This window comes from Polypterus senegalus, chromosome 7 (assembly GCF_016835505.1).
Source record: "Polypterus senegalus isolate Bchr_013 chromosome 7, ASM1683550v1, whole genome shotgun sequence".
Lineage (NCBI taxonomy): Eukaryota > Metazoa > Chordata > Cladistia > Polypteriformes > Polypteridae > Polypterus > Polypterus senegalus.
In genome coordinates this window covers 122,103,337-122,116,482 of record NC_053160.1, presented here as the reverse complement: position 1 = coordinate 122,116,482, position 13,146 = coordinate 122,103,337, and the positions used below count along the sequence as shown (strand labels likewise).

The following is a 13,146-nucleotide window of genomic DNA, read 5'->3' as shown; positions in this document are numbered from 1 at the left end:
GGCTCATCAGCTTTTTAGTTTCAAAGACAGGTGTTTTTCAAAGTTATTTTGGAGAGTGACAGCAGAGGTCTCCTGGGAGTTTCCTTGGGGTTCCCTTGAGGGAATGCCCAGAAGTGTTCCCTAGAGAGTTCCCTCAGAGTTATGAGTGCAGCTAGTTTTCAAGGACTGTGATTGGATTAAAGTTGCTTCCAGTTACAGGGGTGTGAAAAACTATTTGCCCCCTTCCTGATTTCTTATTCTTTTGCATGTTTGTCGCACAAAATGTTTCTGATCATCAAACACATTTAACCATTAGTCAAATATAACACAAGTAAACACAAAATGCAGTTTTTAAATGATGGTTTTATTATTTAGGGAGAAAAAATCCAAACCTACATGGCCCTGTGTGAAAAAGTAATTGCCCCTTGTTAAAAATAACCTAACTGTGGTGTATCACACCTGAGTTCAATTTCCGTAGCCACCCCCAGGCCTGATTACTGCCACACCTGTTTCAATCAAGAAATCACTTAAATAGGAGCTGCCTAACACAGAGAAGTAGACCAAAAGCACCTCAAAAGCTAGACATCATGCCAAGATCCAAAGAAATTCAGGAACAAATGAGAACAGAAGTAATTGAGATCTATCAGTCTGGTAAAGGTTATAAAGCCATTTCTAAAGCTTTGGGACTCCAGCGAACCACAGTGAAAGCCATTATCCACAAATGGCAAAAACTTGGAACAGTGGTGAACCGTCCCAGGAGTGGCCCGCCGACCAAAATTACCCCAAGAGCGCAGAGACGACTCATCCGAGAGGTCACAAAGACCCCAGGACAACGTCTAAAGAACTGCAGGCCTCACTTGCCTCAATTAAGGTCAGTGTTCACGACTCCACCATAAGAAAGAGACTGGGCAAAAACGGTCTGCATGGTAGATTTCCAAGACGCAAACCACTGTTAAGCAAAATGAACATTAGGGCTCGTCTCAATTTTGCTAAGAAACATCTCAATGATTGCCAAGATTTTTGGGAAAATACCTTGTGGACTGATGAGACAAAAGTTGAACTTTTTGGAAGGCAAATGTCCCGTTACATCTGGCATAAAAGGAACACAGCATTTCAGAAAAAGAACATCATACAAACAGTAAAATATGGTGGTGGTAGTGTAATGGTCTGGGGTTGTTTTGCTGCTTCAGTACCTGGAAGGCTTGCTGTGATAGATGGAACCATGAATTCTACTGTCTACCAAAAACTCCTGAAGGAGAATGTCCGGCCATCTGTTCGTCAACTCAAGCTGAAGCGATCTTGGGTGCTGCAACAGGACAATGACCCAAAACACACCAGCAAATCCACCTCTAAATGGCTGAAGAAAAACAAAATGAAGACTTTGGAGTGGCCTAGTCAAAGTCCTGACCTGAATCCAATTGAGATGCTATGGCATGACCTTAAAAAGGCGGTTCATGCTAGAAAACCCTCAAATAAAGCTGAATTACAACAATTTTGCAAAGATGAGTGGGCCAAAATTCCTCCAGAGCGCTGTAAAAGACTCATTGCAAGTTATCGCAAACGCTTGATTGCAGTTATTGCTGCTAAGGGTGGCCCAACCAGTTATTAGGTTCAGGGGGCAATTACTTTTTCACACATGGCCATGGAGGTTTGGATTTTTTTTTCTCCCTAAATAATAAAAACCATCATTAAAAAAACTGCACTTTGTGTTTACTTGTGTTATATTTGACTAATGGTTAAATGAGTTTGATGATCAGAAACATTTTGTGTGACAAGCATGCAAAAGAATAAGAAATCAGGAAGGGGGCAAATAGTTTTTCACACCACTGTACATAACCAGTGCCTTCTCACTGATATGTTGTTATGTTATCCATTATTGTTGTCATTTGTCAAATTGCATCTGTTTATGTCTATGTGGTCCCTTTGGTCAAAAGAGGTCTACAGGGATGTCTATGCAACTCTGATTTACACCTTTGTTATTGGATGAAGTACAAGCAGGTCCTGGTGCGAAGAATTAACCCACTTGCTTTTGAGTTCAAGCTGGGGGAACATGATGCTCACTGCTAACTCTGCTATCTTAACAGGCCAGTCGTGCCACTAAAGAATAGCAGAATGGCAATGCCCACTTTGTCCTACAGGGGCAATAAAATGCTTTGTATTTTTTCAAGTCAAAGTTATTTCTTCTAAATATTAGTTGTCCACCTGAAATTGTGTTCTAAAGTGAAGCATATTTATACAGTTTAAATAATACGTATCCCACTCATTATAAAGAAGAGCCTTAAAACTTGAATACATCTATTTTTTAAGGCGAAAATTTTATCTTCATCTTGAGTTTCTACACATATTGCAAACATATCGACATTGTTTTAAGAAGGTAATACTGGAAAAAGCAAAGCATTATTGTGAGATTCGGCATTTTAAAAGGAAACTGGCTGTTTGCTTCCTGTCGCTACTTCATTTTTCTTCTTCCGTAACAGCTTTTCAGCCCTGGGGTCGTGGACTCACCTTAGAAAGTAACCAAACGCCATTATTGGCATTATTTAATGTTAGTGCCCAGGTATGAACTGCTGCCTCTGTTCTGTAAACAATAGTAACAGAAACAGTCATATGCTCAAATTGTTTCACTATACAGAAGCTTTATTTCACAAAAGATATTGCCTGATGCCACTGGATTAATAAAACACGTGTGCTTCAGTGAGAGAGAATATTGAGCACATGTGAAGTGATAAGAACTAGACAGATGTTATAGGCATTCATCCATCCATTTTCATAACCTACTTATCCAGGGCAGGGTTGCAGGGAAGCTGGAGGCAATTATAGCAATCAAAAGGTGGAAAGAAGGAACAATACCTAGATAATGACATTTTGATTTAAAAATAATGTTCTAATGGATAATAATATATCATCATAATTGTTGTCCACAATACCTTCCATCCATTAATCTTCATATATTTTATCTGCTATAGGCACAACAACAGTCATAGGCCCAATAGTATAACATTAATATTAATAATAATAATCGTTACACCCATTTTCCTAACAAGATTATCCAGGGCAGGATTATGTGGCAGCTGGAGCCTATACTAGCAAGCATTAGGTGCAAGATAGGAAAACCATCTGGACAGGGCTGCAGTCCATCACAGGGTGAACACACACACACACACGGACCGCTTTAGCAACGCCAATTCATCCAAGTTTAATCAGGTTCAAGTTCAATAAGTCTAGTACAGATGTTTTAGTTAGGAAGAGTGGTTGCTTAGAGTTGTAGTTCCTGCATCACAGTACTATGTTCTGTATGGAATTTTCAAGTTCTTCTCATGTATTATATATTGACTGACATACTAGTTTATGGTGCTTCAATCTACTCTATCACACACTATGCCCTTTTCATTTTCTGAGTTTTTTTTGTGTGTGTGCAAGATATGCCATGGAAAACGTAGCTTGGCTCTTTCAAAAATCTAAGGATTTTATCTATACTAATAAAAGGCAAAGCCTTCACTGAATGACTCACTCACTCACTCACTCACTGACTCACTCATCACTAATTCTCCAACTTCCCGTGTAGGTAGAAGGCTGAAATGTGGCAGGCTTATTCCTTACAGCGTACTTACAAAAGTTAAGCAGGTTTCATTTCGAAATTCTATGCGTAACGGTCATAACGGTTGACAACGTCCACCGTGTTGAACTTTCTTACTTATGGCCCCATCTTCACGAAATTTGGTAGGTGGCTTCCCTGCGCTAACCAAAACCGATGTACGTACTTATTTCAGTGGTATGATGCCACTGTCAGCCGCCATATTGAAGTTTCCAATGTCACTAATTCTCCAACTTCCCGTGTAGGTAGAAGGCTGAAATTTGGCAGGCTCATTCCTTACAGCTTACTTACAAAAGTTAAGCAGGTTTCATTTCGAAATTCTACGCGTAACGGTCATAACGGTCGACAACGTTCACCATGTTGAACTTTCTTACTTATGGCCCCATCTTCACAAAATTTGGTAGGTGGCTTCCCTGTGCTAACCGAAACCAATGCACGTACTTATTTCGGTGGTATGATGCCACTGTCGGCCGCCATATTGAACTTTTCAATGGTCTTTGTTACTTATGGGACCATCTTCAAGAAATTTGGTACGCGGGTTCCCAATGCTAACTGAATCCTACTTACGTACATATATACGTCCATAGCCTGCAGCTCGGTCACGGTGAGGCGGCGCGGTCCCCATCCCAACGCCTCCCACGTTGTTGGCTGCCTGCCTATATAAGGCTGTCTGTCGCTCCAGTCTCTACATTCCCTTTCTTGCTTCATCACGGGATTCACGTCTCCCTGCTGATAATTACAGCCTTTTTATTTAATCCATGGCTTCTCCGCTGTTTTATTGTTCATTTATTACGATTATAGTTATTGTGTAGGTATTTTAGACATACTTTACATTGTTCAGGTACCCATTTCCTTTATCATTCCAACTGTACCCCCATTAACATGTCTATCAAGGTGATCACCATCGATCAAAGAACTGTCACTTACCGAGTGGTTTCCATGCCCGGAGATGGCACCTACCTTTTCCATTCTCTTTGTTACATACTGCATGGCCATATCAGGCTCATTCTTGATATCCGGAGGAACATTGTGTCTTATATATTGAATGACTGGGACAGGTTCAAGGTGTGGACTGATGGTACAGGAGATAATTATGCTACACAGGAGCACTATAAGAGTGAAATGCTTAAGCCCTTTACCTATGGATCTGCATGTGAGTTGATGGCTGCCGCTGAATTGTTCGGTTGTCGCTTTCAAGTGTACCGAAATGGCCAAATATTTTACACCTTTCGACAACCGCCAGTGCCTCTTAAACATCTTAGATTGACAGGTGATGATTTCAATAGTGGACACTTTGATGTTTATGAATGTTTAAACTCTCAAAAGCTGAATGTGAAGTTATCGATGAAACCGGTTGTATACTTACAACGCTTGACAGATGCCGAATGTCTCTTCAACACAAGTCCTACAAATACTGTCGTAATTGAAACAAACTATGAAACTCAAACCGATTATGACAGCAGCAATCCAAGCTGTGCGTTTTGAAACAAGATTACTGTTCACATGGCCAACTGTACGTTGCATGCTCAAGAGTAAGCTCAGCGCACAGCTTGGTCATATTACAACCGGAGGGCCGAACTCACAATGTGGTATACAAAGAGATCCTTAACAAATAATTATTGGTATATTTTCCCTCAGTTTAAAAAGGTTTAATTTTCTTCTTAATAAAAATTTTAAGGTAGTACTTCGCCACTGCGAAGCGCGGGTATTTTGCTAGTTAAAAATACAATGCAGTTTTATCAGTTCAACTCAGTTTTACTGTCAAGTGAGCAAAGCAAAATAAAACACTTATGTGCACTTTTCACGTAATGATTATAAAGACACTGTGTGCATCTAGCTCTGTAAAGTTTGTAAACTAACACAAAATGTAATGGGCTGGAGGCTTAGCATTGCATTGTCATAACTCCACCCATAATAGCCACTGTAAGCAGACAGTTGAACAAGAAACATATTTTCTTAAGGTAAGGATAAGGCCAAGAATCTCTAATAAAAAGTTAGTTATTTTCAGTTTACTATTATTGTCATACCTCAGAAATGCTGAAGGCACTTTTATTAAGTCGAAAACTTTTCTTCTTCAAAGTGGAAATATTTGGTAAGTTTTAAGGTTTTTCTTTACAAAGACACCTCAGTACCCATTGGCTCCATTATAATGCAAAAGAGACAGCTAATTATTTTTTTTAATTTATAAAATATGTTTCACTTTAGACCTCAATCTGATGTGATGATATATACCATTATTATGAAGAAATAACTTCAATTGCAAAAATACCACACTATCTTTAAGTATTTTTGCAACTACAAAACCGAACAGACAATTAGTAAAAATCCCTTCCACTAACCTTTAAATTCTTTCCTCTTGTTGAGAAGTGTTTAATTTCTGCATATACAGTACTTTCAAGAAAGGTAAAGCTATACACATAACCAGAAGACAACAGAGTGTAAAGAACTTGAGTGATTAAACTGCATTTAATTTACAAATGTGGATAGAAGGCATATAGAATAAACCAGTATACCATGTATATCAGATTAAATTCTTCTTGTGGTATGGATTTCCCAAAACAAGTTTTACCAGTACATTCAAAAATTAGAAGAACACTTTCACATGCAGAATGTAATGTTTAAATGTAAAATAAGCTCTATCATAAAATCTGCAAAATTTTGCATGCAAAAGGAAATGGGAAATGTGATTTTCTGTCAGTGTACTAGTGTCTTAAAGGTATAGCTGGCCATTCACATCACTTACAGGGACCTTAGTAACATGCTTGATGAGTTTGCAGATAGTAGCAAGTTAAGTGGATTGGCAGATAAATTTAGAATCTGTTGAATCATTACAGAGGGACTTGGACAGCATACGGGCATGGGCAGATCCACTGCTCAGTAGCCATTGGAGGAGGTAGTTAAAAACATACCAAATACATCCACTTTTCAAGGCATGACAGCTTTGATGAGTATTGATCTACAGTATGTTGTGTGATTATAAGTACATTGTAAAATAGTTAAAACATTTAATTTTTGAACAAAAAAACACCACTACTGTATTATGAGATTCAGACATTTTAAAAGACCAAGCATGTGGTTGGCTTTGTTTTAATTTACTTCCTTAATTATGTGAGAACTCACAAAAGTGAATAGAAAACATATCCAAGCCATGTGAAAATAGTACCAAAAATATACAATAAAATTATTATTTGCAGATCTCTTTTGTTGCCATAAATATGTACCAGAAATATGGAAAGCACGGGTCAATACCCGTAGCTGAAAAATGTATGTATTTGGTAAGTTTTTACGCTTCTCTTCCATGTCCCATACACTCCATTGCAAAGTGCCAGTGTGGGCATGATATTTTGTGGTGGCATACTTTTTGTAAACAAAACGTCCCAAGGTACACTAGCATTCTAGTATTCTACTAACCACAAAAACATATCTCATTCACATCCTCAACTGTCTGAAGAGGTAGGACTACCAGAGGAGCCGGTAAAAAAGCAGCTCTGAGATCAGCATTCACAGACATAGCACTCAGTGAGCACTTTGGGTGCATCTCCCAGCTGCTTTGCCAATTTGCCTGCCCTTCTCTGCCTCAGAAACAACTTGTATATCCTCTGCTCACTATCCACAGGCTCTGTAAGACTCGCTGGCGACTGCACACCCACCCAGATGGACAAGCAGCCAGGAGACATATTTAAAGTGCTCTAAGTTTTGCGTCTGTAACATAGCGTTCACAGAAATGCCAGCTTCTCCAAGTAGTTCTGTCCTCCTCTGACAGGTGTTGACCCCGTGAGGAGCTTGTCTCTCTCAGGTTCAGACCCTGGTGTGGTACAATATTATTTTCACTGCCCACCTGGGTAGCTCTCATAGCACATCATTGTTCTGTGGCACACTAGTTGAAAAACACTGTTACAGAAAGTATTTAACTTTAGAACATAATTTTGCCGTTGCATATATACTGTATTTGTGAAAAAATATCTTCAACTTGACAAATACCAAACTTATCCTTTAGGAAAAAGCACAGTTATGACCTTGACTCTAAATCTTACTCAATAAACAAAGATTTCCAAGTATTTTGTTTACTCTTTATAGCAGAACACTAAGATGTCTTCCTGATTCCAGACAGAAATTTATGACATCTGTTTTGCTTATTTGTCTTGGAAGGGATCCTTTATGGCACACTCTCCAAAATTATACCATTTCTTCTTGTTAGACTTAACATACATTTTAAAACTGTTACAGCTTCAGACATCATAAAACGCGACACTTTAAATGAATTACTGGACCAACGTGTTCCAGTAAACAAAAAAATCTGTCATATTTTACTGAAAATGTTTACAGCAGTTATGACTTCTAATTTATTCCTCTTTTATGCTCATGAGTTCATTTTCCTGAGCCTGTTTTAGTATGATTATTTAAGCACTCGCTTATTTCGTTATTAAGTTTCTATTCTTTTATTTTCACACCCTTATGCAGACTTACATTCTTTGATGAACAGGTAGGTTAGAGTCAACATAACTGTGTGTCCACTGTACAGAAGGTCCCCACACATGATGTGAGAGCCAGTGATTGACAAACCACCACCCGATATCAACCTGAGGATCCTCTGCAGTTTGGCTTGAGAGTCTCCATATAGCTGTGTGGAGAAAAACACTGTTAGAAAAGAACTTTGTGAAAGTTTGATAATCCAAATATCACATGCTTATATTACATTCTCTGGTTTGGACTGCCTTTACAATGTTTTACAGGATATAAGAAAAGACATTTATATAACAAAAATATATTTTAATAACACCTCCAATTCTTTGCTAGTACCTACTGGCATGTCTGTATTCATTACATTAGTAGATAACAAATAAAAATAATTTAAAATTAAATATATCTTTGGGACAATAAAATTTCCTGTTAAGTTTAGATAAGATTTTATATTAAATTTTCCAGTATAATGTTGAGGTGAAAGACAGCCCACTTGTCACAGGGCACACTTACATTCTCACCAATTCACCAAATTAGAGATGCCAGTCAACTTATAATTAAAATATTTGAAATGTGCTAGGAATCTGAAATACTGAGGAAAAAACCCAAATGCAAAAAAGGTTGAACATGTTAATCCACACAAAGAAGTGACTACATTGGAAATCAATAATGCATTACTGCAGCTAATCATTTTTTTTATCTAAGGATTCTTAAACAGTGAATTATTGAAGGCACGAAAAACAACCCCACCAGTTTATAAAATGGAGTCATATGCACATGGAAAACACAAAATCAGAACATTTATTGTCATTAATTAAAATATGAACAATAGTTTTGGAATGTGCTAAACAGACTTACAAAGGGATCATCAGTTTGTACTATCTGTTGATCTTAGTTTTATACACATGACTGGCTTCTATGACTGAAAAACTGTAAAACTAAAGCTCCCTTTCAGTGTGACTTGGCACAACTCTGCAGTTGCATGTGACGACTTTAAATATTACAAACATACTTCAACTGCTGTCAGTGTTTCTCCGCTCTACTGTGATTTAAAACATCCTGTCATGCAATTTTATATCTAGTGTGCCGGCTCTCAAACGGCAGCATAGGCAGTGCCACATCAGCCAAAAGGTAGTAATTTAATGAGAAACCATCTTGAAGGGGTCTATAGCATCATGACAAATTAAAGAAATATCAGGTGACATTTCATAGTATTACTGCAAAAACTTTAAAAAAAAATATACGCTCTTAACTAATTATTATTAGATGAAATACCATTATAAGAATAAAGTTTTTTTTTTAATTCCATTATTATTACTTGTTTAAATAAAAGTTCTGTCATTGTGAAAGACATACATTTTACAGTCTAATATAAATCATATCATTAACCGAGGGCATTTTATTCGGCTCCTCTTATAATTCTCAGAATCCAGCAGCTAAATGACTAAACAAACAAATGATGTTAATCCTGCTTTTAGACTTCCACAAGTACAGTATTTGTTTTTGTTAGTATCACATTTCATATTAAAGATTCAATTTTGGAAACATCAATAGTCTAAAATATTTATTGTTACTGGCATAAGCAAAATAAGCTTGAAAACAAATTTCACCCTATAGTACAATAAATCTTTTTGGTATTGTTGATATACTTAACATTATAGTTTTCTAAGTTGTTAGTCATAAATTCAAAAGACAGTAACATATTAAAAACACAGTAATATAATAAAAGTATACATATGATGATAAACATATCAAAATTTCACTACCTAAGACATGATTTCTTAATATATTGAAGTTTGAACAGCCACAAGTTTATAAACAATTAAATTACAATTACATAAAAAACATTTACCCTTCTTTGATAGTATACATCTCTTTTACAGTTTGGGGGTAAGTTTTTGTTTTGATTCATTTATACTATACCAGGTACAATTTGAAAACAGAAAGTTTACTTCTGTAAATGGCAATAATGGGAAATGTGCATCAGTGTTAGCAGATGGTGACTGCAGTCATTTCATTTGATTCATTCACGTGAATACTTGTCTACTTTCTCTTTTTAAATAAGAAGCAAATCTGAAAAAAAATGCACAGGTCCTAACATTCACACACATCTGTTATGCTGATAATGCACCAAGAGATTCATTCCTGCTGTTGTATTAAGATACCGACAACCAGATAGAGTTACAGTTGACAGTTATTAGCAGATGCCAATATGTGTAGAGTAATTCTGAATAGAAAATATACTGAGTCCATATAGATAACATATGGTAGGTTAGCATAAAAGAACAGATCAAACCTTGCGTACATTTTAAGAATGCACCAAAGTCCAAAATTATCTAAGAAATCAAGTGTTGAAGGTCACTGTGAATTGTCTTGTCAGTCATCCTCAAATCCATATAATTCAATAGAGGGTTGTGTGGGTTGGAGGCTACCCTGTCAGCAATGGGGGAGCCAAGGCATGAAACAGTCCTGGACAGGATATCTATCCATTACACATTGTGCCAAAAGGAAAAAAAAAACTATGCATTCATTGCATTTCCCACCATCCCTCAACACTTACCTTTGGAGCACATTTCATGTGTAAGCCCGGCACAGGAAGTGTGGTGATATATATGGTGATGCACCTGTACAAGTAAAGGGTCCCCATGATGAAAAAAAAGCGTCTCCCAACTATCGACCTAAAAAAAATTATATATATATATTTATATATTTCTGTAATATAATTATTTCTTTCAATATTAATAATTGAAAAGACACCCATATACAATCATTTTATAAGTCCAGTATAAAGCGAAGTGTCTCAGCACTAACTTGTTTCACAGTCTAATGGTGTAGTCTTGTTTAACACACAGGACATTTTTTTGTTAGTTAAGGTGATTATAGCTCAAGGATACATATTTTATAGGAGATGCCACAAGGATCTATTCTGGGTCTACTATTATTTTCAATTTACATGCCATCTTTAGGCCAGATTATCTCAAAACACAAGGTAAAATAACACAGTTATGCAGATGAGACACAGATTTACTTATCTATATAGCACCGCCAACAGCCCTTACACTCTGTGCCCTCTGAACCAATGTCTGTCTTGTATTACTGCATGGATGAATAGTAATTACTATACTATAATAGTAATTAAATACTAACTAAGGAAGAAACAGAAATTTTAGTTGCTGGAAAAAACTGAAATAGTGAGGATCTTATAAATAAACTTGACCCCTTGGCAGAAGTTAAGAACAGTGATCATGGACTCTGATCTAAAATTTAAATCACACATTAAAAAAAATTACTAGGACTGCATTTTTTCACTTTTCACTGAAATATTACAAAGGTTAGGACCTCTTATAAAATTGCAAGATGCTGAAAAATTAATTCAAGCTTTTGTTTGCAGTTGACTAAATTAGTGCAATACTCTCTTAACAGTACTACCTAAAAAAGACAGCAACTTGTTGCAGTTAATTCAAAATGTAGCAGCAAAAATCTTAACAAGCAAAAGAAAATCTGAGCACATCTCACTGGTCTTATCACTGTTACATTGGTTACCTGTGTCCTTTAGAATAGATTTTAAAATACTGCTAATGATATATAAAGCTCGGAATAATCTTGCTCCCTTTTATATTCTGGCGTGCCTGTCCCCTTACATACCCAGTTGTAACCTTGGATTGTCTAACACTAGTTTGCTTATTACACCAAAAGCTAAGTATAAAAGAAGTGGTGAAGTGGTGTCTTGCAGTTACGCACCAGAAATTTGGAATAATTTACCAATAAAGATACCCCAGGCTAGGGAATCCATTCCCAGACGGGTTTTATCCATTCCTAGGAATTCAGGAATCCTGCATGTCATTCTTGGGAATCCCGGGCTTCCCGGGAAGACACAGTGCACAGGCATCTCACATGTGAACGGTTTTAGAACGACCGAGACTTATTTTTAATAAAACTACTGCAGTATGTTGACACCAATAAAAGACTAACCTTATCTACAAGCAGTTCATGCTCTCATATATGTACATGTATCTAGTTCAGGGGTGTCCAATGCGTCGATTGCGATCGACCAGTAGATCGTAAAGGTGGTGCAGGTAGATCACGTTGCATTCAAAAAAAAATTTTTTTTTTAAACATTAGTCTATCATATATCCTCTCTATGGCATTTGCCACTTGATTGACATACAGGGTGGCCAGTCTGAGATCTCCTTTCTTTTAAGACACTGGTCATCCCACACGCACGATCAAACACGCGAGCTACTGCAAAACTCCGACTGTGATCTAGTTAGCCTTCCAATTTATATTGACTAAAGAAGGGATTTAAAAAAAAAAATGTTTGGGGAGGGTATGGGCTTTATGTGTAATTAGAAGAGGATTTTTTTCTCTCACAATGTCACAATCAAAGTGCGTTTGTCTGATCTGTCAATCTATCATTGCTATTCAAAAGAAGGAAAATGTGGAAAGGCACTTTCGAACTGCTCATAAAAACCACAACACTGACTTATATATACTTTTTAATGTAGGTAGATCATTTCGACCTGGTCATTTTAAAAGTAGCTCGCAAGATGAAAAACTGTGGCACCCCGATCTAGTTAGTTGCGGTAATAAGACCGTAGAAAGCATAACTTGTCGAAGCGGCGGTCGCCCAGGCGAGAGTACTTCGTACAGAGTACTCCAGCTGCTGAGAAAGCACGCTTAGCCTCCACTGAAGTAGGCAGCACAGTCATCAGATACAGATGCACTTGTTCTAAACAACGCCCACGCTTGCCGTTGCTCTGAAACACCGCCATTTCAGCTGTTACTGATGCATCCAGTTTCTTGTCATCATTCTGTGATGGCAAGTTTCTTGGCACTGATAATGCGGATGCAACAGACTACGCATTGCAATTTCAAGTTGCTGTACAAAGCTGCTCTCTGACAGACGTCAATGAAGTCTTCAGTTTTCAACTACTGTATAACTCTGTTATTTCTTGATACATTTTTACACTTTTACACGCTATATATGCGAACTTGGCCGTTCCCAGTTTCCCGGGAATTACAGCAGTTTCATTCCCGGGAAAGCGGGAATGAAAAATGTCTGGGAATCCCGGTAAACGGGAGCCCAGGATTGGATTCCCTACCCCAGGCTA

At 37.3% G+C, this 13,146-nt stretch overlaps 1 protein-coding gene across 1 annotated transcript in view; it reads right to left on the bottom strand.

The window, feature by feature from the left end:
• The window catches only part of sgms2a (sphingomyelin synthase 2a), a 180,144-nt gene that overhangs the window by 50,625 nt on the left and 116,373 nt on the right, over nt 1-13,146 (bottom strand). The window contains exons 3-4 of the mRNA XM_039759218.1: nt 10,596-10,713; nt 8,042-8,195 (exon numbers count right to left, since the gene is read on the bottom strand). Of these exons, the coding sequence (XP_039615152.1) occupies nt 8,042-8,195; nt 10,596-10,713 (272 nt within the window). The remainder of the gene's footprint in view (nt 1-8,041; nt 8,196-10,595; nt 10,714-13,146) is intronic.